This window comes from Lissotriton vulgaris, chromosome 2_1, assembly GCF_964263255.1.
Source record: "Lissotriton vulgaris chromosome 2_1, aLisVul1.2, whole genome shotgun sequence".
NCBI lineage: Eukaryota > Metazoa > Chordata > Amphibia > Caudata > Salamandridae > Lissotriton > Lissotriton vulgaris.
In genome coordinates this window covers 1544907910-1544935727 of record NC_141687.1, presented here as the reverse complement: position 1 = coordinate 1544935727, position 27818 = coordinate 1544907910, and the positions used below count along the sequence as shown (strand labels likewise).

The 27818-nt window shown below is 47.8% G+C and overlaps 1 protein-coding gene across 1 annotated transcript in view; it reads left to right on the top strand.

Annotated features, from left to right (window-relative positions):
* Positions 1–27818, top strand: part of CEP70 (centrosomal protein 70) — a 541458-nt gene that overhangs the window by 357741 nt on the left and 155899 nt on the right. The window contains exon 14 of the mRNA XM_086957416.1: positions 186–350. Coding sequence (XP_086813542.1) covers positions 186–350 — 165 coding nt within the window. The remainder of the gene's footprint in view (positions 1–185; positions 351–27818) is intronic.

The following is a 27818-nucleotide window of genomic DNA, read 5'->3' as shown; positions in this document are numbered from 1 at the left end:
CTGCTTTATGTTTATACCTTCAATTTCCCAAATGCTTGCTTTTCTTTTCTTTATTAATCAATTTAATATTGGTAGTCAGTTATTTACTGTTGTATAATTTGGATACTTTTATTGGTTCATTGAAGTGTACCCAACCCTAATAAAATGTTAAGAAAGCATTTTACTGAAGTATTCTTGTTTTTAAGGTGCTGGCAAGCATAAATACAGTTGTTACTGGACACAAAGCACCACAGTTGTTATACAAACAGAGCTGCCGGCAACCATTTAACAAAGATGCAATCCAGAAGACTGGATTTGAGCACCTTCTTCCCACAATAGAAATGTGGGCAGACCAGCTGATTTCTTTGAAGGTATTTACACTTAATGCCTATGTTACAAGTTTCTGTGAGTTCAAAACAAATATGCTGGTGGAAATAACTCCTAAGTTTAGAAATGTTTGCATATTTTAAATTAACTGAGCAAGATGTAAAAAGGTATGAAAGCAAGAAATGAAAGAGTTATTATACTGATGGCCTAAGGACTGATGTAAACTATATTGATGACACATTGCTGATTTCAGACTAGAGTTGTGCCACATCCAACATTACCATATGATTATTAAAATGAATATACCTCATTATAGCATCTGATGCACATATTTTGGCTATGTATGACAGACAATATGCTTAACATTTTTCATTTGGAGTTCAAGGTCATCTATCGGAGCCTCAAGTCTTTCCTTTCCCTTATGCAGGATAAATGTGTGTAGGTTATCACTGAGAACACATCGTCCGTTTTCTGTCTCAATGCACAAGGTGGAAGTTGTCTACTCGGTGTGCACCTTTTCTAATGCGCTATGCTGAAGAGTGTGTATCCTGTGATATCCCACCTCGTAGGGAAGAAGAATGCATAAGGTGCTTCTCTCCACAGCATTCTTCTTGCTCCTCTATAATGAGGGATCAACCATAGGTACATTTGGGCTCTTTCAACAATGATGTTTTTCATGCATAAACCTTTGATGTCAAACAGTATTCTGTATTCCTTCTTTGCTTTATGATTACGAATGCAGAAAGCTCTCTGAGGGTGTTGTCCTAAAGAATTGGCTGTGAAAGTTCCTGTACATCTTCAGATTCTAGATCTTTGTTTCCAGCAAAGGGAGCTGGTTTTTCATCCCTCGGTAACATTACTGAACGTTTGGGCTTTGTTCTGGAGATACCAATCTATGCACATCTCAGCATTTCAGAAGGAGACATTGCCTTGGTGTGTTGTTCTAGAAATGACCAGGAAGCAGTATGGAAAGCAGTTGGTTATATTCTGTTATTTAGAAAACAATGCACTGTTTAGGCTACTTTACGCAAGGGTCTGTCCTTTACCTCATCATTTCTTATTTTTATAGTTTAGTAAAGTGGTGTAATCAAACCGCATATAGCTGTCTCACGAAGAGCTTGGGGTGTGAGGAGGACATAAAGAGAATTGGGAATTGAATTGCTACAGTGATCATCCCGCCGCACACTGAATAGCTCAGATGATGTAAAAGCCTAACGGCGGAAGCCAGAATATGGGTACCAGAGTTAGGCATATGACCTACTGTGTTGTGCCATGGTGAGCCACTCTGACTTAGCCCTTGCAAATTGAGGCGTTGCTCTGGCTTAGAGTTTATGCTTTGCATTCTTTTGAATGCTATTTGCTTGTGAGTTCTTCCTTTATGGTAAAGGAACAGTGTCTTGTGAAGGCATAAATATTACCTCAACTGCTGGCAATTCCTATCCTTGCTCCTTATAGTGGTGCTGTAAATTGGCAGCCAAAGGTTTCTGATGCACACGTTGTGACAAATTTTCCCATGACCAATGTACTTTTGAAAGCTTGTTGTCCTTGACCTCAGACAATGGGCCCTAGGTGTCAGCCCGTTTTGGTCTCTGGCAAGGATGCCAAGTATTCATAACAGTCTTCGTACCCGGTGAAACACTTTTATAATAGGAGGATTTTTTCACTTTATAGAAAGTGTTCTTCTTCCTATGATGTTTTTGATATACGTGGTTCTGTGGGATCAACATAACCTGTCTTCAGGAGTTGATGTAACAATTATTTTCTGCATTTCTCATGATTGTTTCTTGTGGTGTCAGTTCTTTATGATACATTTTGACAGGCAGGAGTTTCTTATGGCAAGTCATGTATGCTGTTGTGTTGGTGGCATAGTACCATTTTTCACAGGCTTGTGTATTTTTGCCGCACTTCTCATATCATAGTGGCTTTTTGGTATACGGTGTATACATGATAAAAATGATGGACTTCCGATATAACTGAAGTGAGGCCGATTGATGCCCACGTAGTGAATAGAGCCTGTCGTCTAGGTGAAGCCGTTAGCCTGCATAGCTTCCCATGCCCCCAATGCCCACCAGTCGCCCCCCCCACCCCCCCATCCCAAATTACTTTGTGTAGTGGATTCCAAAGTTGGAGAAGGCCTTCAAGAGAAAGAATTCCTCCTTCAACGCTGGAATATATGATTCCGGATCGGTAAGGAACCATAGGTCGTCATCCAAGTACAAGACCGATTTGATTTCATGATCATGCACCCATAACCTTTTTATTAGTGTATCCTTTTGTATTTTATGAATGAAGCATTCTATTGATAAGACAAAAATCAAAAGAGAGAGTGGGCAACCTTGTCTCATCCTCCTCTTGTTGGGGATAGTCAGTGAATATTCCCCATACATCTTAAGTTTGGTGGTAGACTTTTTGTAGCTGTTGAACTTAAATGTTTTTATTTTAGAGCCATGGGGTGTTTTCTCCGCGATCTTAGCTACGTACTGCCAACCTGTGCTGTCAAAGGCCGGCTACGTCAGAAGGAAGGACCACTACTGTTTCATTCTCTAAGCTGCCTCAAACAGGGCCAGGGTGTTTTCTAAGCAAAACTCACCAAATACTTCTAGCTAGACCTTATGAATGAAACATAAAGATCCACTTTTTTAATTGCACCATTAAATGGTTTATTTCACAATTTTCTCTAAATTAATTTTTCAAAAAAGAATTTTTGGTGCATATATATTCATATAATACAAATGAACGGACTATGTACATTAAATACAATACATTTACACCAGACACCTATACCCACTAAATGTACACCATCATACGTACCCCTCACAAATTTGGCCAAACACTAGTCACACACACTCTCACACCATACATACACCAGGCCAGTGCGGGTCAGGCTCGCTGTTGCGTAACCCATAACCTGGACCGCAATATTGCTACTCCCAATGTCAACCGAAAATACTAAATACAATACATTCCAAATACAATGTAGATATGATTTTCCATATTCACAACAACACAATACATCTTGTGAAATAAACCATTTAATGGTGCAATTAAAAAAAGTGGATCTTTATGTTTCATTCATAAGGTCTAGCTAGAAGTATTTGGTGAGTTTTTCTCAGTACTGGCAATCCTTTCGCACTTTATTTATATGGACTCAGCCTTACTGAGTTGAGTCAAGGCCCTTTGGTGTTTTCTTGTTGAGGGTGTTTTCTAAAGCATGGTGATTTTTTAAGAAAGCCTGACTGCTGTGGGATATTAACCCAGGCCATACAATGTGTAGAAGGGTGACCAACACTGACATTAATATTTTCAAATTTTTATTGAGGAGGGATGCGATGCCATCTTTCTGCCCTTTAATTGCCCTGTGTTTAAGAAATAATTGAAAACCCTCAACAATGGTTCTGCCAAGAAGTCTACAAATGTCTTATAGAAGGACAATGAAAAGCCATTGGTTCCAGGGGCCTTGAAGCCTGGTAGGCATGTAATAGAGATAGCCTACCCCAGGGATGTGCCATCTACGTTTAAATAAATGTGGCCCCTGGAATTGGGGTCTGCAGAGCCTGTTAAAGGCTTAGGGATGCGGCCCGTGTGTTCCCCACTTCTTTTAATAAAATGCAGCCTCGAGTTGGAATCCCCGAGTTGCCAGAAAAAGGCTCAGGTGGGGAAGCATGCTCACCTACACCACAATTTATAAAATCGGCGACCCCTAGGGGACCTGGCCCACCCCAGGTTTTTTTTAAATAAAAAGTTTACTGTTGTTTTGCGGATACAATGCAAATTTGCCACCACATCTAACCCAAATCCCACTCTCCCTCTCACTCCACTTGCATTTATTAGAAGAGCTAACGACATGAGGTATTCCATACAGTCAGACCTAAAGTATAAGTTACTTACCTTATGTAATGCAATATCAGGTAGAGACACAGTCTAGCTGCAGATTCATTAACCTTTGAATTCTCCCCAGGCACCTGTCTGGATTCGGAAAGTTTTCAGCAGTACCTCTGCATGCTGGGGGAAGCATCGTAAGCCTCTGCGATGACGTTGACTCTGGTTATGACGTCAGTGCAGCAATATAAGTCCCCTCCGGTACGTGGACGCCAATTTCTTCTGTGAAATCTTATGTGCCAGAACGCGGAGCCACCATAGAAACTGGCTGCGGAAACAGTGTGCCAAAAAAGATAAAAAAATCTTTGAAACATTAATAAAGAAGAAACATCAAATGGTATGTTAATACCAGAAATGGATTTTAAAGAATCCCCCCTACAAAAGCAACAAAACACAGGGCTACATGAAACCTTGCTCCCTGGTGAATAACCCCCATGTAAGGAACGACAACCATACACTCTATAGACAATTCATCAATGGTAATGAATGGCATGGAAATAGCAAAACAAAACCTACAAAACACCAAGTTGTTTGTTGAATTACACCACAATGTGACTGATCGATAGTGCCAATTCAAGGTATGATGATACCAAACAAAGACTTTCAAAGAAAGAACAAATAAATCAATACTACCCACTGGTGTCTAATCCATTGTGAAAGAGAAAACACCCCCCCCCCCACCCTACTGACAACACACATTTGGAAAAGGATGGTATGGCAACATCTAAATAAAAGCTATGTGGCCAGGCCAAGAAGTCTGTTGAGTTCCAACATAAGTTGAGATAGTGATACCGGTAAATAAAACCATTACTTGAAAAAAGAGTATAACCCTTACCCTCCTAGGACATCTCCGGATTAAGGAGGATGGGCAGGGAGTTAATGAATCTGCTGCTAGACTGTGTCTCTACCAGATATTACGTTACCAAAGGTAAGTAACTTTTACTGATAGAGACATCTAGCTGCAGAGTCCTTAACTTTTGAATTAAATACCATAGCTTTACCCCATTGGAGGAGGGTCTGCAAACTAATTCTACAAAAGTTCTCAAGAGAACCAGCTGGTCAAAACTGACAACTGACCAAATATATGTAGGAATAGAAGAACAAGAGCTTGGTTCTTAATAGCATCCATGATCACTGTCACAGAACATATAAATTAAAAACAACCTTACAGGTCTGAGAGAATCGGCCCTTGAAGGAACAGGGGGGGGGGGCCTAAAGAACCACCTGTCAGTTAACAGACCTCATCCCTTATCTCTAAAGGGGAAAGAAAACTCGATGACCAAAAGTAGCCAAATGAATGACAATAACAATGTGATCTGCAGTATTCCTGACAATAAAAAATCAGATAAAGAACTGTCCTGATTAACTCCCAAAGAAGGACTTTCAGAACCATTTCCCCAAAGGAAAGATGAACAACACCTCCTTGGTATAAATAATTTAGCTTGGACAAAATGAGCAATCATATTCATCAAACGTGCCAATTGTTTAACATCTTGCCACAAATATGTATATATGGACATAAATATATATGTATATAAATGTAAATGTGTCACCAGATACTCCGATTGGCCTGGCAATTCACAGAATTTCATGTATAAAGCTTTCCCTCGAACAACCTTCAGTGCCATAGTCCAACAGGCTGAACACACCTTTAAGCCGTGGATAAGCTGGAAGCGCAAAGGCAAGCGAGAAAAAGAGAATAACACAAATGACACAGCCATGTATCAAGCCTGTCGAGAACAAAGAACAAGGGAACCCACTCTCTTGGAACCAGGGTACTGAAATTATTATCAAAAAACAATGGCTCCTGTGGACTAATGGCAAAAAAATCTTAATGTATAAATGCACAATGGAGATGCAATGGGTTAGTGTGATGTCAAAAAGAGGAGTCTAACACACCTTAGATTTGTATTTCATGCACAATTATTTATATAGTCTTTGAAACATAATACATACATAGGAAATAAATAATCATCTAGTTTTAGTGATTGGTGTACCAGTGAAAAACTGGAACCTAAAACAATAGTGACAATTTTGTGACATATACCCAAGGTTTCCTATACTTCATGAAGACGACCATTAGAGGGTGTATATATAGTATGAACCACGCTTTATACAATGATAAATGCTGGTGTTTAATTGTTCGCTTTTGAAAACTGTTGACTGCATTTCGACCCTATGTGCAATGTACGGTCTCTTCAGGACCTTAGATTGTAGGGACACCTACGAGAAGAGGAGGGATAATGTCAGCATGTGGCTGTTATAATGCAGCTATGCTTGTGAAAAGAAGAAAGCAGTCTGTATAGTACCTGAAAGATAATTTGCGCAACCTTGTGTAGGAGGTGTGGCACCGTAAGTGTAGTGAAAAGGATAATACTCACATGGGACCCAGCCGGGCACTGTACATGTGAGAGAATGAAGAGTGTAATTCACCAACTCCTATATTTAAGGGTGAATTGTAATCAAGAATATACTACGGCGATGCACAACGATGCAAACTTACCCCAGGTGAGGGATTTGGCACAACAGGAAGATTCCACGTGTAAGGATCTGGAAGGCACAATGAGTGTACAATCCAGGCGTGTACTCTACATAGAAAAGGGGGGGGGGAAGCATGTATACTTTTGGATCCATTTTTATCAATAATGTCAAGTGCGCTTACGAGGTCTAAAAATAAATAAACACACAGGCTTACCCAATTGGATGTATCTGCGTGTTGAAGATGCAGGCTCCTTAAATATTTAGTGAATCTCTGTAGCTTAATTAGGCACCATGGGCGGCTCACATTGTCCGCAATATTAAGTGTTACTTCCATCCAGTGTGGGGTCTGAAATCAAGTAAGAGTATGTTTTAAAGAGGGAATTTGGGCATGTTTAGGCAAGTCTAATATTGGGCAATGGCATTCTGTGCCTCCAAAGCCTGCCGATGCACAATAATTGGACCCAGTTCTTCAGGTGATGGACATAATCCTTGGATAGACAACCTTTTGTGATATACCTGATTGATCCATTTTGGCTTTAGAGTGCTTCATTCCACCATTGCGATATATGTCTATTAATCATGCAACAGTGATGAAAAGTTATAAATAAAGTGTTTACTTAAAAAAAAATAATACATTGAGCCGCCGAACCTGGTGTTTTTCCTGTGCTCAAATGTTATATTGCCCATTGCATCTCCCCAATTTCTAACTGCATGTACTGGTTTCTTTATATTCCACACGTAGAGCTGGCAGATTTGACTTATCTAGCAGGGTTTCCGCTATATGTGACTAATCAATTTGCTCACTGGTTATATAGGTTCATATTGTAGTCCTGTTGTTTTTGTTTTTTAATCTGTAAGTAAAGTGACATTGCAGCTTTTCATATTGCTGATGGAGTGCATGCTTTATTTATATGTTTACCAGCCAGGCCAAAAGTCTATCAGTGTTGTCCTCATGATATTGTTGTTCCTCTCCATATAACCACCCAAATGTTCTTGTCCTCAAATAATTGGCCCTTGAGTGAAGATAGCCTTTCTTCCAGTCCATGACCAACTACAAAGGCCTAGCAACATAGTCCACCACATCTTCATTTGGTACATGATGGGCTCTCTCCCATCCTTTCCTCACAAGTGAGAGTGGTCCCATTACAGCGTGACCAAACAGATGTTCAAAGGGTGAAACCCTACTCCCTTCTGAGGCACCTCCCTGTAGGCAAAAAGCAGGCAGGGAACCAGAACATCCCATCTCCTTTTGCATTTTTCAGGGAGTCTCATTATCATGCCTTTCAATGTTTTGTTAAACCTTTCAACAAGGACATTGGTTTGTGGGTGATAAGGTGTTGTGAACTTGAAGGTCAACCCACACTCATGTTACATATGTTTCAAGTAGGTGGACATGAAGTTGGTACCTCGGCCTGACAATACCTACTTAGGAAACCCTACCCCGGTGAAGACACCAATGAGGGTCTTGCTACCACAGGTGCTATAGTAGTCCTAAGGGGAATGGTTTCAGGATACCTAGTAGTATGATCCACTACTACTAGTATACATTTGTTTACTGAGGCTGTGGGAGGTTCAAGTGGACCCACTATATCTACTCCAACCCTCTCACAGGGTACCCGAACGACTTATAGTGGAATTAAGGGGGCCTTTGGTTATCCTCCTGTCTTGCCGCTGGCTTGACAGGTGACACATGAGCTTACAAACTCCTTCACTTTTTGGTACATATGGGGCCAATAAAATTGAGTGACCAATCTTTGCCAGGTTTTGGTCTAGCCCAGATGCCCAGTTAGGAGGAGGTCATGTGCTAAAGTGAATAGGAACTCCTTATTTAGTTGAGGCACTACAACTCTCCTAGTGGCTCCAGGTTTGGGGTACCTCGCCACAGTGTACAGGAGTCCGTCCTTCCAATAGACTTTGTGGGAATCACTGATATCTCCATGCTCCTGTGCAGCTTGCTGCCTCAGGCCTTCAGGAGTGGGGCAGACCTGCTGCCCAAAGCACAGCTGTTTGCTAGAGGGTCCTCCTGGTCCCAAGAGCTCTACCTCGTAAGGTTCAAGCTCCATGGTCTCCTGGGCTGACAAGTCCTCTTCCTGATGCTAGGGCCCTGATCTTTAGGCTGTATGGAAGCTGTTTTACCAGTCTTCCTACCTTTCCTCTTGAGAGGTTGGACCATCATGTCAGGCTACAATCCTCCTTCTTCACCCTGTGCTAAGCACTGTGCTCTGTTTTTCACACACACCATCTTGGGATTTGCAGCATGGCTGCTTGTTTCTTTCTATCTAGCAGATCATTTCCAAGCAGACTGGCGGCTGAAAGCTTTGGAGAGACCACTACCTGTTTCAGGCCAGTAACACCCCCCAGTCTAATGTCACCATAGCCAGGTGGTACTGTCCCATTCACTGAGGGGTACTACAGGGATTTTTGTCAATCAGAGGGCCACACAGCCAAAGTGGCTAACCCTCCCTCCCCTTCGAAGACTAAAACAGCCTCAGTGTGAACCCTGATTTTCTTTGGGCTCACCATTGATCCCACCTAAAGATTTTCCATACCAGTAGAAACTGGTGGGGGACTAGGAGCTGTTTTGTTGGGACAGGCAGCATCTCCAGTTTGGTGTGCCTTCCTGTTACAGTCGGATCACCCGGCCTTTGCAGGATCAAAATGTTCCCCCTTGTACCCACTAGTGGGCTGGGAAGAGCTCTTGGGCCCGCCCCCTGACCAGGATTTTGGGGGCCTTTAGAAGACACTTGTTTTTTGTCTCCAGGCTTCTCACCCTCTTTCCCCATGGGAGGCTTTGTGATCCCTTTCTTTTGGTCACCCCCCCATTGTTTGTCTTTGTTACCCTTGTCTTTATCCCAGTGATCCGCCTTCTTTCCCAGTTCATGGGGAGAAATTGGACCTAGGTCTACCAGGTGCTGATGCAACTTTTCATTGATGCAGTTACTTCATTTGTGTTCTTTCATAAACAAATTATAAAGACCATCACAATCTTGCACTTTACTTCCAATTAAGCAGCCACCTAGTGTTTTTACTGAGAATTCCACCCAGGACTGACTCTGGGATTTTTGAGCCCCCCGGAACTTAATTCTATACTCCTTAATAGTGAGTCCAAATCCCTCAATCAAGGTGTCATTCATGAGTTCATATGACTCTGCTTCTGCCCCACAGGGTCTGAAGTCTGTCTCTACACTTACCAGAGAACAGTTCCCACAGGATTGCCCCCAGTGAGATTTCCTCACCTTCCTGGCTTCACAAGCCCTCTCAAAGGCTGTGAACAACTCTGTGATGTCATCACCATCCTAGAATTTAGCGATATTCCCTTTAGGGATTTTAGGATCATAGGATCCTTCTTTTTCTAAAGTTTTTAAATTTCTGCCACCACTGATGGGTCCTTTCCGAAATTAATAATCAAACAAAAGGAAAAAAGGCATGGAAAATAACACTGAAAGAAGCATTGAAAAACCTAGATATGCAAGAGACGTGGAACACCAATCATACCTCCACGGCCTTCAAAAAAGCAGCCAACAGTGCGGCAAAACATAAATCTTGGATTGCAGACAAAGCAACATTGGTTAAGAAAAAACACGGCTGGATGGTATTGGCCGCGTACGAGAGATGCGTCCCGCAACCGTATTTAGTCAACTATATAACACCATCCACGCAACAAATGCTATTACGTTTACGGCTGGGAACCTATACCTCAAAAGACCAGATCCCGGCATGGCGGCAAACATAGCCAACATCATTGTGCAGACTCTGTGGTCTTTCTGAAGAAACCTTGATTCACGTCTTGTGTATCTGTCCATCTCTGAGCAACTTGAGACGGTATTATCTCCTTCAAATATTTCGCCGTTTCCAAATTAGAACATGCAGGCCGGCAGTCATGTTAGGACTGAACAGCCAACAGCTGCAGATAGCCTACAGGGCCACCAGATTTTTCCAGAAAGCGAGCCTCCTACTGTTGAAAAACGAAAAAGAGGTGATCTATGGGACAAAACAAAAAGCATTAGTGTAACAAAAGACTCTGAAGTTAGACAATGAAAGATAGACTTTTTTACTTTGAAATGGACAGCAGTCTGCAGATGCATTTTTATTCATTTTATAAGTTCTTTTGAAATTCTCTGTTTTTGTAAAGGTTTTAATTAACCATACACAATAAAATTTTACTTTACTTTACTATTTCTGCTCCCTCTTTTTCTAGAGCTAGGAGCCCAGTCTCTAGGTCTAGTATTTTGGCCATCCTTACTAAAAGTAGGTCCTCCTCAGTGAGGTTGTCCTCACTGTCTGGTAGGGAGTTGGCCTTAACTCTTTAGTAAACTGCCCCAGTACCTCCTGGGTGTGGAGTGTAGATCACGTAGTTCCCTTCCTATGTAGTTGAGAGGGTCGGTTTAATACTTCATCCTCCTCGCTACTGTCCCCATGTACATGTATTTATATAGCGCAAATCACCGACCCGGTATCTAAGCGCTTGCTTAGGGAACCCGTCCTGGTATTCCCCTGTGAGATAACCCCGGCAGGGTATCCACAAGGTGAAAGCCAGGCATCCCACCGCGAGGGGCCGTTGTGGAGATTAAGCAAGCTATTGCCCAGAGTCGCAGAGTGTGAACCCGTGAATCGAGTAGGCACCGGAGCGAGAATTGTCGAGTCCGGGGACATTTTAGGACTCAAGACCCGCCGAGCCGGGAATTGAACCCTGGTCCTGGGCTGACCTCTACTTCCAGGTCTGCCTCCTCTAACCAGTGAGCCACACTTCTCCCCATCCTTCTGACGGTCTTCACCTTCTCCAGTGCGGTGGTCCTTTGCATACCCTGCCTGCCAGGAACTTCAGGAGTTCTGTTCTGGTAGGGTTGGACTCAGTTCTTATTTGCTTAGCTTTGCAGAGAAGCCTTAACTCCCTAACCTTTCGGCTGGCGAAAGGGTTGAGGTTGAGCTCCTCAACCATATTCCATGCGTTGCTCATTATATTTCTAAAGTGGGGTTCTTTTTGGAAGACCTACATCAACAGGTCTAGTTAATGCCCCCCGTCCCCCAACTTCAGTGACTTTTTACTTTTCTAAAAAAAAAGACTTTCAGAGTTTTGGAAAAATAATCAAATAAAAAATTATTTGTAATAAAGAACATTTTTGGATTCTTGTCGTATGATCTGAGGTATCTTAATAAATGCAAGGCTTTACATCCTACCGCTGTGTTACCAATGTAGGAACCTGCCTCTGCATATACAATACCAAAGAGAGGTATAGTATGCACTGAGTCCAGGGCATCCCCAGTGGTATAGCAGAGGCTGAAGTAGATAATCACTAACCGCTCTATTTGTGGTAGTGTGGTCGAGCAATTAGGCTTATCAGGAGGGTGTGTTAAGCATTTATTGTATTCACTCAATCATTGGCTGATGGCACACACACACAGAGCAAATGCAGACCAATTAGGTAAGTATAAAAAAGGTATACTTATGGTTCATTTCAAGAAACAAGCGGGACTTGGCACAGGTAGATAACATATACTTGCAGATGCACGACTGGTCAAGGAAATGCAGGTATACTTGTAATTGTAAAAGTTACAGGTTTGTTTTACTATGAAATGCAATTGGAATTACACAGTAATTACTTTTTAGTTATTTTTGGATTACGTTGGATTACTTTTGAGAACTAGGGGTGGTATGCCTAGATACCACTCCTTAGGACTCTTACATACAAGGTAAGTACAACTTTGAAATAATTTTCACTTTTTCCCCATACAGCAGTTCAACACTAAACTTTTTTAGCCCACAATCGCATAACATGGATTCCTATGGGAGAATAATGGTTATTGGATTAGGAGGTAAGTATTCAACTTAGAAGGGTGAGCTCTGGAGGTTAGGACCAAGATTCCCCAATGTCCAGCTAAGCACTCAAATTGCACCACTAGCTGACTAGGTGCATAGAGCATGGGCCCAACTTTAGCCAAAGGGGCCAAGGGGGCCTTTGGTTAGGGATTGCTGGCAAGCGGTCCACTCTGGCGGGGAGCAAAGGCTCCTTAGGGTTAAGGTCGGCACTGCTGGGGCCAACGACCAGTACAAGACCTGCACTGCCAGCGGCACTGGGGGTCGCTGGATGCAGAGTGCAAGGTGCAAAGCGAAAGTCGAGGACGTTGTGTTTCCCTATGGAGACCTTCCGTCTCAGAAATATGCTGCAGGCTCGGTCAAGGAGATTTCCTGAAGATGACCACCGACGGGAGAGGTGAGTTGGGATCTTGGCGGATTCCTTGACACCTTTAGTTGAGCCACCCAAGGCCGTAGAGCGTCGGGTGCATGGGTGTCTTCTGGCATTGGAATCTTTGGACTGTGGTCGGTCGCGGTCCGACTTCAGGGACCGCTTTGCTCAAGACTGAGGTCCTCTTACCGCCTTCGGTCACAGTCAGGGGGATCCTTCAGGTTAAGGACGCAGGAGTTGTTTCGAAGCTTGTGGAATGTTGGGGGTCACCAGATCCCAAGCTAGAATCGCCGGGGGGACCTCCTTAGGGTGGTCGGCCACTCTGGCTCGGAGCGGGTGTAGAGTGGTGCAGAATCTGGACTCTGGAGGTTAGTCTTTGTTTGAGCAAATCCTGGTGCTCACAGGAGACCGAGTTCGTCAGTTGAGTTCAGAGCAGGACCTCCAGGGTCCAGGGGGCTGCTGCTGCTGGACATGTTGGTTTCTTTGCTGAAGGCTAGTCGTAGAAGGGACAGGCCGGTAGGGCTGGGGCCAAAGCACTTGGTGTCCTCTTTCAACATGGCTCTTTGTTCCTTCTTCCTCGAATCTGAAGAGGCAGGGTTCCGTGTTGCCCCTAGATACTACATTTGGGGGCTTTAAAGGGGTGTGCAGGTAGGGACCAGTGGGTCCTTCCTAGGGGTAGGTACATCCCCTATTATGCCACCCTCTAGTGGGAGGGGGCATGAGCCTCTTCCTAATTGGCTGAGTCTAATCTTCAAGATGCAGGGAACTGAGATTTGGGCTTCAACTCGTCTCCCGCAGCTGAGAGGTAGGGTTGGCAAAGGTGGGCAAACCCCTCTTCCCAGCTTGGATTTCCTGACGATTCTCCCACCTAAAGTGGGGGCCACAACTGGTGGGAGCCAGTTGCTGGGGCAGCAAAAACCAGGGGCAGCGTCCAAAGGAGGCAGGCCTTTGAAGCTTCCCCTTTCGTTCTTCCAGCCCATCTCAGGGGAGGAGTCATGGCACCTCTGCCCAGTATGGGCTTTGTTCCTGTAGCCAGAGAGCAGAGGCCCTCTACCCAGGCATGCAGAAACCTGCCGGGTGGTGGAGCCATTGTAGAACAACACTAGGGCTGGTCGTCTTTCAAGGGGCATTTTGACAATGCACACAGAGTGCATATTACATTAAATCCAACACTGGCATCAGTGTGAGTTTAATGTGCTGAGAAGTTTGCTACCAAACTTCCCAGTTTTTAGCAAAGCCATTATGGAGTTGTGGAGTTCTTACTGACCAACCCCCAGCCCTTATACTCTTCATGGCTTTCCTACACTTACAATGTGGAAGAATGAACTTAGATACTGTAGGGGTACAGGGCTCAGGCCTCTGCACACACGCCTTAGGGCACTCTTCTAGAGGGCTGACTTACTGTATTGCTTCGCCCTCCCAAATAATAGAAAATACCGCCCTCCCAACATGGAGGCTCAAACGCGATGAAGCAATAAAAACAAAACACCACCTAGAAATGGATTTCACTTTTATAAAAGGAGACATATAAAAAGACTGTTTTCAGAGTATGGGCATGGGGTTTTATTTGTGCAACACTCTTTAACAGAAAGGCTTTCCCAGGTGTCAAATGAACAACATTGAAAAGTTGACCCTGTCTGCTGGTAGGTCGCCCCCCATGCCGCGCACCCCACCTGACTGCACCCGTGTCTCTGTCCGTGTCTCTGCCCATCTGCTGCTGCTGGTGAGGGAAACCGAGGCCCACCTCCACCCACAGGCTACCACCTGCCGCTCATCCCTGGTGGGCTGTGGTAGGCCATAGGTTTGCTTTCCTGCTCTAGATTTGCTTCTGTATTGTACTTGTATTGCGCCCCATCTGGTTTGTGTCCGTCTTTTATTGTATTCTGTGCCTGTATTTATCTGCTTCTGTGACCGTTCTTCCCGCGTGCTATTGTCTTCCCTCTCTCCCCGCCGCTGCCTACCCTGCGGCCCCGCTTGCCCATTCGTCGTCCCCCCCTCAAAGCTGCTCCTCCCTCCCACTTCCCCTTCTTATGGTGGCCGTGCGCAGCGGGCATGCCCGTCTGCGCCCCTCCACGCCCAGTGCCAAAACCCCTGGCCCCCGCGAATACCACAACGCCCGACTCTGCTACGATGCCAGCACCCTCCACACACTGAATCCCGGACGAGAACACACCAGCTACCAGGCCACCCCGAAGCGCACCCAAGGACCCTTCAACTGCCGGAACTGCAGCTTCACCAGCATCCGGCCCACCGAACCACCAACCAAAGAACCCTACCTTAGATGCATTCTTCTCAACACCCGCTCCACCCGCAAACACGCCGTCAAACTCTGGGACCTTCTCAACTCTCCTCCCCAACGTCGCCTTCCTGATGGAGACCTGGCTGAACCCCACCTCAGCTCCCGACTTCGCCATAGCCATCCCGGAAGGCTACAAGATCACCCGCAGGGACCGTACCAACGGCGTAGGAATCTCCATCGCCCACACGAACACCCTCAGAGTCTTGACCGACACAGACGAAACCCTCAGCACCGCCGAACACATGCACTTCCAGATCCACACCGACCCCAACACCACCCTCAGAGGAACAGTCGTCTACAGACTCCACGGACCCCGACCACAGTTCAGCGACTCCATCGCCAACTTCATCAGCACAAACGCTCTTGCCTCCATGGACTACATCCTCCTCGGGGACCTGAACTTCCACCTCGAGAGCAACAACGACACCAACTCCAACACCCTGATCGACAACCTCGCCAACAGACAGCTCGTCACAGCACCCACCCACGCCGTCGGCCACACGCTCGACCCCATCTTAACCGCAAGCCCCCACATCACCTTCAATCACACCGCCGAACCCCCCTGGACCGACCACCGCTGCATCCACTTTACCTTCAGGAAGCCCACCACGCACCACTGCACCCAACAGATGCCTCGACGCGGCTGGAGCAAAGTCACCCAAGACCAGCTAACCACCACCCTCGTCCAGGACCCACCCACCGACTCCACCGACCCGAACACCGCCGCCCCGCAACCTCAGACAATGGATCGACAACTGCGCCAACACCCTTGCCCCACCCTTGCCCCACTCAAGACACCCCCCAGCAGCCACACCAGCAAGAAAGCCACTTGGTTCACCGAAGACCTCCAGGCCTCCAAACGAATATCAGAACCACTAAGAGGGCCTCATTCAAAGACCGTCTAGATAACAATGCACACAACAGCAAAGAGCTCTTCAAAATCGTGAAAGAACTCTCCAACCCCAGCTCCAACACCAACGACATCCCGCCTTCGCAAGACCTGTGCAACTCGCTGGCCACTTTCCTCCACCACAAGATCACCAACATCCACACCCACACCAACCACCTTCTCTCCTGGACTAGCATCAACTGCGAGGACACCAGCGAGATCATGAACACCATCCACTCCGGATCACCGCTAGACCCGTACCCTCACCACATCTTCAACAAAGCCTGCACAGCCATCGCACCCCATCTCCGGAAAGTAATCAACATCTCCTTCGAGACAGCAACCTTCCCAGAAAGCTGGAAGCACGCCGAAATCAACGCCTTACTCAAGAAACCCAAGGTGGACCCCAAGGACCTCAAGAACTTCCGACCCATCTCCCTGCTCCCGTTCTTGGCGAAGGTCACCAAGAAAATCGTCAACAAACAACTGACCCGCTACCTCGAGGAGAACAGCATCCTAGACCTGTCCCAGTCCGGGTTCCGCAGCAACCATAACACCGAAACCGCCCTCATTGCCGCCACCGATGACATCGGGTCCCTGCTTGACAACGGAGAAACAGTGCCCCTCATCCTCCTGGACCTGTCAGCCGCATTCGACACGGTTTGCCACCGCACACTACGAACACGCCTACACGACGCTGGAATCCAAGAGAAGGCCCTGGACTGGACCACATCCTTCCTCTCCGGCAGAACACAGAGCGTCGCCGCCCAACCTTCCGCTCCAGTGCCACCGAGATCATCTGCGGTGTACCCCAGGGCTCTTACGTCGGCCCGACACTGTTCAACATCTACATGGCACCCGTCGCCCGACAGCACAACCTCGACATCGTCTCCTACTCCGACGACACCCAGCTGATCCTCTCCCTCACCAAAGACCCTCACACCACCAAAACCAACCTCCTCGAAGGCATGAAGGCCGTCGCCGAATGGATGAGGAACAGCCAACTGAAGCTGAACTCGGACAAGATGGAGGTCCTCATCCTCAGCTCCATCCCCTCAGCCTGGGACGACTCCTGGTGGCCAGCAACACTAGGAACAGCTCCGACACCCACCAACCACGCCCGCAACCTAGGGGTCATCCTCGACTCCACCCTCTCCATGACTAAACAGGTCAACGCTGTCTCCTCATCCTGCTTCAACACCCTCCGAATGCTCCGCAGGATCTTCAAGTGGATCGCCACAGTCCCCCAGGCCCTCGTCACTAGCAGGCTGGACATCGGAAACGCCCTCTACGCAGGAACGTCGGCCAAGCTCCTGGGACAAATGCAACGCATCAAGAATGCCTCAGCACATCTGATCCTCGACATCCCCCGCCGCAGCCACATCACACCCCACCTGAGAGACCTACATTGGCTCCCCGTCAACAAGAGGATAACCTTCAAGCTCCTCTTCCACACACACAAAGCTCTCCACAACACTGGCCCAGCATACCTCAACAGACGTCTCCGCTTCTACACCCCCACCTGCCAGCTCCACTCCGCCAGCCTCGCCCTCGCCACAGTCCCCCGCATCCGAAGAACGACTGGCGGCGGCAGATCCTTCTCCCACCTCTCCGCCAAGACACCTAGAACACCCTCCCCACCAACCTACGGCAGACCCAAGACCTACTTGCCTTGAGAAGACTCCTCAAGACCTGGCTCTTTGATCAGTAGCAGCACTCCTCAGAACCTTGAGACCCTCACAAGTATGTAGTGCACTTTATAAGTGTCTTGATATATATATATATATATATATATATCTCTATCTAGCAGCCCATCCCGACGTTGTCCGGGTATGAATTGCTGCCGGATATTGTTTTGTAGGATTTCGTTTAGATAGCATTTCTTATCTGTGACAGGCTTGTGAAACGCGATGATGCACGTAAGAGTGCGCGTTCAGTAGTGTGTGAACTCGAGTTTCCCTACTTTATTTTTCCTTGCAATATTATATAGCGCGAACTCGACAACATGGCATGAGCACAATTCACATTACAGAAGAACACATTCATTTGTGGTAGGCACGGGAGGCAAAACGATTTGCCTGGAATCACAGGATGTTGTGCTGATGCTGAGATTCGAACGTAGCTCCCCAGCTCTAAAGTTCGCAATTCTAGATCTTGTGGCGGAAGGTGTGTCTAAAAGTGTATGTCAGTGCTGGCCATCAATCGGAGAGACCTGTGCATTTTTCAAATGGGTGGCGAAAAAATATGAGTATGTTGCTGGAGATGTGGGCCGCCGTGCCACTAATGTACTTATCGGGGGAGGGTAAACACCCATTATTCCTCAACTTTCTTTCCGCATACCATCACTCCACATACTTTCATTACGGAAGTACAATGACTCCGCAATGCCATTATAACGCATGGCATTACATTTTATATGCTTTTACCACGCATACATTTACAACGAAATTCGTTCTAAATGCATGAATGGTAAAAGCATGTTTTTTAATGTTTGGATAAGGTAAGTATGGGTATAGGGGTATATGTTTTGGAGTACTGAGGTATATGTTTTGGGGTGTTTGGATATTTTAAGGTTTCAGATATAGTTTTGGGTTATGGGGTACAGGGGTAGTTTTAGGGATAGGTATGGGTTTTGGGGTACAGGGGTATTTTTTGGGTTCAGGGCTAGGTTTGGGTTTTGGGGTAGAGGAGTATTTTTAGGGTTCAGGGCTAGGTTTGGGTTTTGGGGTACAGGGGTATTTTAAGGGTTCAGGGCTAGGTTTGGGTTTTGGGGTACAGGGGTATTTTAGGGTTCAGGGGTAGGTTTGGGTTTTTGGGCACAGGGTTATTTTTAGGGTTCAGGGCCAGGTTTGGGGTACAGGGGTATTTTTAGGGTTCAGGGGTAGGTTTGGGTTTTGGGGTACAGGGATATTTATAGGGTTCAGGGGTAGGTTTGGGGGTACAGGGGTATTTTTATTGTTTAGGGATAGGTTTGGGTTTTGGGGTACAGGTTATATATATTTATAGGGTTAAGATGGGTTAGTGTTTAAGGTTGTTGGGGTATTTTAAGTAGTAAGGGTGGATTATGATTATAGGGTGCAGGGGTATACAAAGGGAGCAGGGTGGGATTAGCACACGATATGAGACCTGGCATGAAGGGCGGAACGTACCACACGCCCCCAGCGTTTGTCACGCACCCAGCACATGCCCACAGCACAACGCAGACACGCCCACAAGGGACTACTTTGCTGGCACGGTTCTTTTACCTTTTGAATGTATATGGTGGGTGTCTGAATAGCCTGTGACCTGCTGCAACTGCCCTTTCCACCGCTGTATTGGGTGTTGTGATTGGTGCTGTGGTCCCTGAGATTACCCGCCTCAAAGGTTTGGGCTCTCTCTTTATTATATTAGTATGGATATATGGGTATATATATATATATATATATATATATATATATATATATATATATATATATATATATATATTCACTCCGATCTCCTGCACAAGCACTGCAACGTGAAGGAATCACAAGCCACTCCAGCCGGGTAGGTTTCAGATATTTTTAATGGGCACAAAGAAGACGCGTTTCGAGCGCACAGGCTCTTGGTCACATATATATATATATATATGTATACACACAAGCAAAATATATCACTTCTAAGTAGGCAACTGTAAATGTATAGAATAAATTAGATGAAATGCAAGCAGATGATACTGGATGTCCTGAAAGAAATCAGAAAGATATATATACTAAATACACTAGATGATTACCACCACTGAAGACTTGGATGTGCACACAGACACTCAAACATCACAATGAAAACACCTCAGATGATTATAACCACTGGAGGCTTGAATGTGCTCATAGATACTCACACATCACAATGAAAACACCTCAGATGATTATAACCACTGGAGACTTGAATGTGCACACAGGCACTCGCACATCACAATGGCAATAATCCAAAATAAGATACTGCAAACTTCATCTTGGCCCACTCCAGACTTGGGGATTCACAGCCGGGGTCAAGAGACTCCGCAAACCAGGTTCCTGCACCGAAGACGCGTCCATCGTTCATGCCCAAATCCCAGTTTCTAATTCACCAAGCCCCAGCTTTATAATCTCAAAACACACTAGAAGCTTCCGAGAGGCCTTCCTCTGCGCCAAGGAAACTTACTGGAGTTGGCCACTTTCCATGCAAGCATTCTAAAGGCAAAAGAGTTCTCACGTTCCTTCTGCACTCTCACCTATTCCAGCCTTTATCTTAACAAAGCTTACGAAAGTCTCAAGTAGTACAGTCAACAATCTCCAAAAACAAAACAACCTTGAGCGTGAATAACCTAAACAACTTGAGTAATCTGGGGGCCTGCCTGTGTGCGCAAAGGCTCAAGCTAGGCAGAGTCAGAATTCAAGATGGCACGAGGGCATGTCAAAGCCAATAGTAAGAACTTCATAATACTTTCCAATGTACAACACAATGCACATATGTGCATTGCACGCTTCATCTCCCAATATATATATCACTCCGGGATGAGTGCAGGCATGGCACTCCGGGATGAGTGCCAAGTTGACTCTTCACTTTTCTATGCTCCAAAATGCACAGCCTGCCATGGCAGTGTGTGGATTTTAAGGAACAGGGCCTCTAGTGGTGGCACAATTGGTGCTGCAGCCCTTAGAGGCCTTCCCTGGTCATAGTGCCCTTGGTACCCACAATACCTTTTACAAAGGGCTTATCTGTGGCAGAAAAGTGCCAATTGTGGATACAATGGTACCGTTTTGGGAAAGAACACAGGCCCTGCAACCTGATTGGCAGGGACCCAGGGCACATATGATTACTTGACCGGCATCATTTTTCAATTCAGCAAGAGGGCAATGCGTCTGGTGAATCTGAAAGAAACACGTAGTGATAGATTCCTTACTTTAGAATTACCCCAAGGTGTCAGACTGGATCAGGAAAGTTTTAGTCAGCAGTAACCCTGCGCGTTGGTAGGTGTCGTCTTGCGGCTCCGCATCCGTCGTTGGCGCCGGGATGACGTCAATGGAGATACTTAGACGCGCCCAAGCGCAGATCTGGGCAGAGCTAGTACCCCCCCAGTCTCTTTTTGACTGAGTTTTTTCAAGGCCTTTTGTCTCATTTCTCGAGTTGATTGACTCCTGGTGTCGTAGGAATGCCCAGCTTCAAGAACTGTGGGGACTGTCACCGCATGAATTCCGTGATAGACCCACACCGCTTGTCTCTCTACTGCCTGGGGCGTGACCACAACTCCAAGTTGTGCCCCGACTGCCGGACCATGGCCCCGAAGACTTTGCAGGAGCTGTCCCGAAAGTTGCTGGAAGTCCGGCAGTCAGCTATGCGCCGCTCAAGGCCCGGTCCCGTGGGAGGTAGAGGGACCGGTCGCGGAGCCGTCTCCATCATTCTTCTGGATCTAAGTCTTTGCACTTTGGGTCAGGTAAGTCGAAGCATTCCAAAAAGAAGTCGAAGAAGCGTTGTCGCTCCTCGAATTCCCAACGCAGCTTAGGGTGTGGGTGGTGCCATCCCCGCCTCTCCGCCGGAGCCTGCAACGTCGCTGCCGGCGTACCCACATTTTCCAGGTCAGTCGGCGACCCCTGCACAGGTGCAAGAGTTTCTTGCTGCCATGGCCCGACTCTTTAGGCCATCTGACCCCCCCGGTGCGCCCACGGGCCTGACTGGGGGTCCTGCCCTTCCATCACTGGTGGCTCTGGTGTCACCGGCGGCTCCAGTGCTGCAGGACCCCTTGTGTTCCAGTATCTTACCCCGGTCGTCGTAGGTTGACCTAATTGCGCCTCCACCGACGTTGACCCTTCCGGCACCACCACCGACGTCGCCCGCTCCTCGGGATGACGTCGCCCCAGGTTCAGCCAGGAAACGTGCTGATTCACATGGCGATGGGCCCTTTTTGCCCTATGTCCTTCCTCCTTATTTTCCGCCTGTTCCACAGACGTTGGAGGAAGGGGAAGACTGGGAGGGGTCTGAGGACCCTCTCGCACAAGAGTGTGCTTATGACCTGGACTGGGCAGAGGATTTGGGGGATGCCAGTGGTCTTGACACCTCACCTGACCTTGGCATGCTGTCTCCTCCTACCGTTGCTACAGAGGAGAGGGAGCCAGTTATGCAGTGGTGTTGCGTAGGGCACAGAGGCCCTCCACCTCGAACTCCCTACAATGGCCGTCAGGACTAACCTCCTGACAGAAGTGCTCCAGCCGCGGCAACCTCTTCGGAACCCTTGCTGCCCTTTAATGAAGCACTATCTGTCGTTCTTTTGGGCACCTGGTCCAGGCCCAACACAGGGGCTCCTGTGGACAGGAACGTGGCTCGACGCCATTGCCCAGCTCCGGGCGACAGCCTTTTTCTCTCCCAACAGCCCACCCCTGAGAGCTTAGTTGGCCAAGCCTCTGCTTCCCAGAGCGCGCTCCCTACGGCCCCTCCGGATAGGGAATTCAAGAAGCTGGAGCAGCTTGGCAAGAAGCTGTTTTCATCTGCCAGCTTAGGGCTGCGGTCGGTGAACTCTGCATGCCTCTTGGGCCGTTATTCCCATTCTGTGTGGGAAACAGTTGCGCAGGTGCTGCCTAACTGTCCGGAGGAGGCCCAATCAGAACTCTCACAGGCTATTGCAGCTGGGAGACACGCAGCTAAGTTCACCATCCGTTTTGGGCTTGATATCGCCGACTCGCTGGCCAAGGCGATTTCCACGACGGTGGCACTTCGGCGCCACGCCTGGCTGAGGACAACTGGCTTCTCAGGAGATGTCCAGAACACTCTGCCGGACATGCCCTTTGATGTCATTCGCCTCTTTGGCAATAAGGCAGATAGTGCGTTGGAGCGCTTTAAGCTCTCCCTGGCTCCAGCCAAGTCCTTGGGCCTGTCGGCCACTCGGCCTCCTCTGCCTTCTGCTTTTCGCTCCTTTTGTGGCCACGGAAGGGGTCCCCACCAAGTTTGCAGAGCCACAGGCTGCCGCAACATCATCATCAGCGTGAACATGGGAACCGTTGAGGTAATTCCGGGGGCCATTGGGGGGGGTCAGTCCACCTCCACCCCGTAGTATCCACTGCAAAGCCTTCCTAGTCCGGAATTTCAGGCCCATCAAAGGACAGTGGGCGGCAGAATTCGCCATCATCTCCCACACTGGCGCAACATCACCTCTGACAAGTGGGTGCTGCAAATTATCTGAAGGGGCTACTCGTTCCCTTTCAAGACCACCCCTCTAGCCATGCCACGTCAGTACCACCGCATGTCGTGGGATCACTTGGCACTTCTCCAGCAGGAAGTTGAGGCCCTCTTGGCCACGGGGGCCATCGAGCACGTTCCGATGCCAGAAGTAGGTCGTGGTTGTTACTCCCCCTACTTTCTGGTTCCAAAGAAGGACAAGGGCCTGCATCCTATCTTAGACCTTCGGAATGTCAATTGCTTTGTCCGGAAGAAGAGGTTCAAGATGCTCACATTTGCTCAGGTCTTGTCTGCCCTAGACCCGCAAGACTGGATGGTAGCGTTGGACTTGCAGGAAGCTTATTTCCATATCCCCGTCCTGCCGGCCCACCGACATTACCTGCAGTTCACGGTAGGTCACGAACATTTTCAGTTCACCGAGCTCCCTTTTGGCCTTACCAGCGTCCCTCGGGTGTTCACCAAAGTGGTGGTTGCAGCTCATCTGCGCAGATCAGGGGTTTCAGTCTTCCCCTATCTCGACGACTGGCGGGCATGCCCCAGGCAGTCGTCTCCCACCTCCAGACTACGGCCGACCTCCTGCATTTGCTGGGGTTTTCCATCAATGTGCCAAAGTCGCACACGATTCCCTCTCAGAAGCTCCTCTTCATCGGAGCAGTTCTGGACTCTTCGCAGTTTCGGGTTTATCCTCCCGAGCAGCGTGTCCGGGATATTCAGGCTTTAATTCTGATCTTTCAGCCCCTATCCCGGTTTTCAGTCAGGATGACGCTCCGGCTCCTGGGCCTGACGGCCTCCTGCATCCTGCTAGTGGATCATGCCAGGTGGCATATGCGGGCTCTGCAGTGGGAGCTGAAGTTCCAGTGGGCACAGCATCAGAGCAACCTGTCTGATCACGTTCAGATCTCGGAGGGCACTGCACGAAGCTTGCAGTGGTGGCTCACGAGTCGCGATTGGGTCAATGGCAGATCCCTCTCCTTTCCCCAACTGGAACACACAGTTGTGACAGATGCGTCCCTTCTGGGATGAGGCGGCCATATGGGAGAGGTGGAGATCAGAGGCCTCTGGTCTCCGGCGGTGTCCCGGCTCCATAACAACCTTCTGGAGCTATGGGCGATCCGACTTGCACTGAAGGCATTCCTTCGCTCTGTCATGGGGAGAGTAGTGCAGGTGTTCACAGACAACGCCACCGCCATGTGGTACTGCAACAAACAGGGTGGGTTGGGGTTGTGGACCCTATGTCAAGAGGCTCTGCGCCTCTGGACATGGCTGGAACATCAGGGTATTTCCCTGGTGGTTCAACACCTGGCAGGTTCTCTGAATGCCAGGGCAGACAAACTCAGCCGCTGGTGCATGATGGATCACGAATGACGTCTAAACTCAGACGTGGCGCAAGGTCTCTTTCAGCAGTGGGGAGAGGCTTGGTTAGATCTATTCACCTGCAAAGAGAACGCAAAATGTCATCAGTTCTGGGCGTTGGAATTTCCAAGGCGGCACTCACTAGGGGACGCTTTTCGTCGCGAGTGGAGTTGCGGTCTACTATAAGCCTTTCTGCCTATACCACTTCTACCTGAAGAAGATCAAGCGCAACCGGGCCCAAGTCACATTTGTGGCTCCGGACTGGGCTCTAAGAATGTGGCATGGCGATCGATCCCCCGCTCCGACTGTCTCTTCGGGCGGATCTTCTGTCGTAGCAGCAGGGGAGGGTCCTCCACCCAAACCTGTCCAGCTTCCACCTCCTTGCGTGGAGATTGAGCGGCGGCAGTTGACTAACCTCCCGAAGTTTGTGATGTTATCTTGGCAGCCAGACGTCCCTCCACAAAAACGGTAGACACCTGCAGGTGGAATACATTTGTGGCATGGTGCACAGCAAAGGCTGTGAATCCCCTTTCTGCCCCTCTTTCAGAGGTACTATAATTTCTCCTTTCTTTGGCCCAGCAGGGCTCTGCTCTGGGCACTGTCAAGGGCTATTTCAGCTGTGAGCGAGAGAGTTGTTTCCGGTGGCGCTAGTGAGCAACTGCAACCAGCGAGCCGCAGGTGTGGACGAAACCTTGGACGAAACCGTGAGGAGCCGTGAGGCGCCGCGAGGAGCCCAAGCTGGGGCAGGACAGCAGGGCTGAACAGCGGCAGCAGCCCCCGGGCACCCGGGCACCCGGCAATCGGCAATCACCATCCTGCATCCAGCACATCGTGTGCAGCACCGGCGGCGGTCACTAGCGGCGGCGGAAGAGGAGAGGTGAGCTAGAGGTGAAGGCGGAGGTGGGAGAGAGGAGTGAGCGCGGCCCTACGGCCCCCGCCTCGCCTCACCTCGTCTTGCCGTTTATCGCGTTGCCCGCATCGCCATGGGCCAGTGCCTGTGGTGAGCGTTTGTCAAACTGCCATCAAAGCCAATAGGTCACCGTTAGCTTTGATGCACAAGAACCTGTCAGCAGAGCGAGTTCAGAGGACGTTTGTGGAGTTCGGAGCTTGTGCCAGGCAGCGACACCGGTGAAGCAGAGAAACGCCGGTCAGAGGTGGCCGCCCCCCTCCCTTCCTTCCCTCCCTACAGGCACAGGCCAAAAGCTAAGCACTGCTGGAAACAATCCTGGCTGGTGAAAGCGGTCCAGTTTAGAAAGGAGGGCGAATTGACAGGACGAGTAACACAAACAAACAAAGACAAAACCAACAAACATACAGATATCTAACAAATCAGAAAATACAATTCAATACAATTTTTTTTTTCTTTTCTCTTTAAAATTGGCAAAAAGACTAAAAACAATAACGACCATCCCCAAAAAGAAACAAAAAACTCATAGCTCCGCCCTAAGCAAAAAAAGGAAAAAAAAAACCTTTGCCACAGCATCAAGTCGCAAGGCGGGTGGGCAACAACCCAACAATGAGGTCTGGAAGAATAAGGGGGGATGAGAGTAAAGAGAAAAAATCACCATCTAACCCCAAAAAACCCAAAAAAGAAATAGAGATGGAACCAGAAATAGAAACGGAGGTCATAAAGGCGATGGTCAAGGAGGACAACAGTATAGCACCAGGTACTACGCAGGAAGGAATGTCACCTACGGAGCCGAGGCAAACAAATAGCGACAAGCAGTACGCGACGGAAGGCGTAACACAGGGCATTACAGCCATCTCCGGATCCGCAAGCTCAAAGTCAACTATCAGCAAAAAAGCGACTGAGACAGCCCCGCCTGTTACTAACGAAGGCGGCAAGAAGGGCATACCACCTGCACCAAAAAGGCACTATTCATGCCCAAACAGCAGTAAACGGGCATTGATCACCGACTTCCTAAAAGTGGCCACAAAAACTGCGAAAAACAACCAGGAAGGCGACGACCATAAACAATTCGCACATTTACAAGATACCAGTCCTAGCATTGACACCTTTGACGGCCCAATTGAAGCCGATACGAATATCCCCCTCGATAAGTGCATCAAGAGTCGCATTAATGAAAAAGCAGAACCTTGGGCGATAGGTCCAGACCTGGATCACCCATCAGAAGGCGAAACCCATGGCCCCCAAACTCTAAAAATCATACCCCTCTCAGAAGGTGGTCACATCCACAAAGTCAACGCCATAGAAGCAGAAATACATCATCAGCCGCTCATCCTAGTATCACAGCCGAAGGGGCAACAACAACTGTTACCAAGCCATAATGGTCTTAACGGTAACAAAGAAGCTATCTCAACACATCAGACAAGCACGGGCCTTCTAAGCCCCTTCGGTACCACACACATGCTGTCGCCGGCCCTACTCACAGACGACCCGGTCAAAGCAATAACCAACAAGCATTATTCACCGGAATCTGTCTATCAAAGTAGTATAAAATCACCACCCTCAAGGCAACAAGATGACATATGTCTTAGTCTAAAAAATCTCGAAAATTCTCCCATGATGCCGCAGTCGCAAAATAGGGAGATAGTACACGAAATTCCAGCCTCTCAGGTTTCCTTGCCTCCAGAGCATACACCTTCACCGGTACAGGCAGCCAGCTCACCACCCTCTGCAGTCTGGTCCCATTTGTTAAACACTTTGGACACTATCGGCAAAGCCATGACCTATCACGCAGACAAATTAGACACCCAAGTTGGCCTGTTAAACATTCTAGCTATCTACGTACAGGGGGTGGAACAAAAGCTGCAAAACCTAAATGAAATGATAGAACGGGTGCAGCAAGACCGAGAAACATGCTACCTAACAAACCATTGCCATTGCACGCAAATCATAGATCAACTAGCCGTAGTTCCAAATTTAATGTCCGAACTACTGGGGGTCGTCAGGGACGCCTCAGCACAGACTAATCCACCAACAAAGAAATTCAGAGAAACCCAGCAGGAAATGGATCAGGTTTACCCAAGTCCCCCAAAAGAGCACAATGTAAAAGCAGGGGGGCTCAACAGTGCTCTAACACCCGAAAGCACAAACACATTACAGTTAAAAACCGTTTCTGAAAATGTAGCCGTCTCGATCATCCCATCAGCTGATCTTTGCAACAATCCACTCGCAAAAGAAGCAATTACTAAAGCCCCACTATCAAAGCGGGAGAGGAAACGACTAAGAAAGTCAAGAAAGGGAAAACAAACAAGACATGCACCAATCATAATCAGTACCACAACGGAGCAAAAC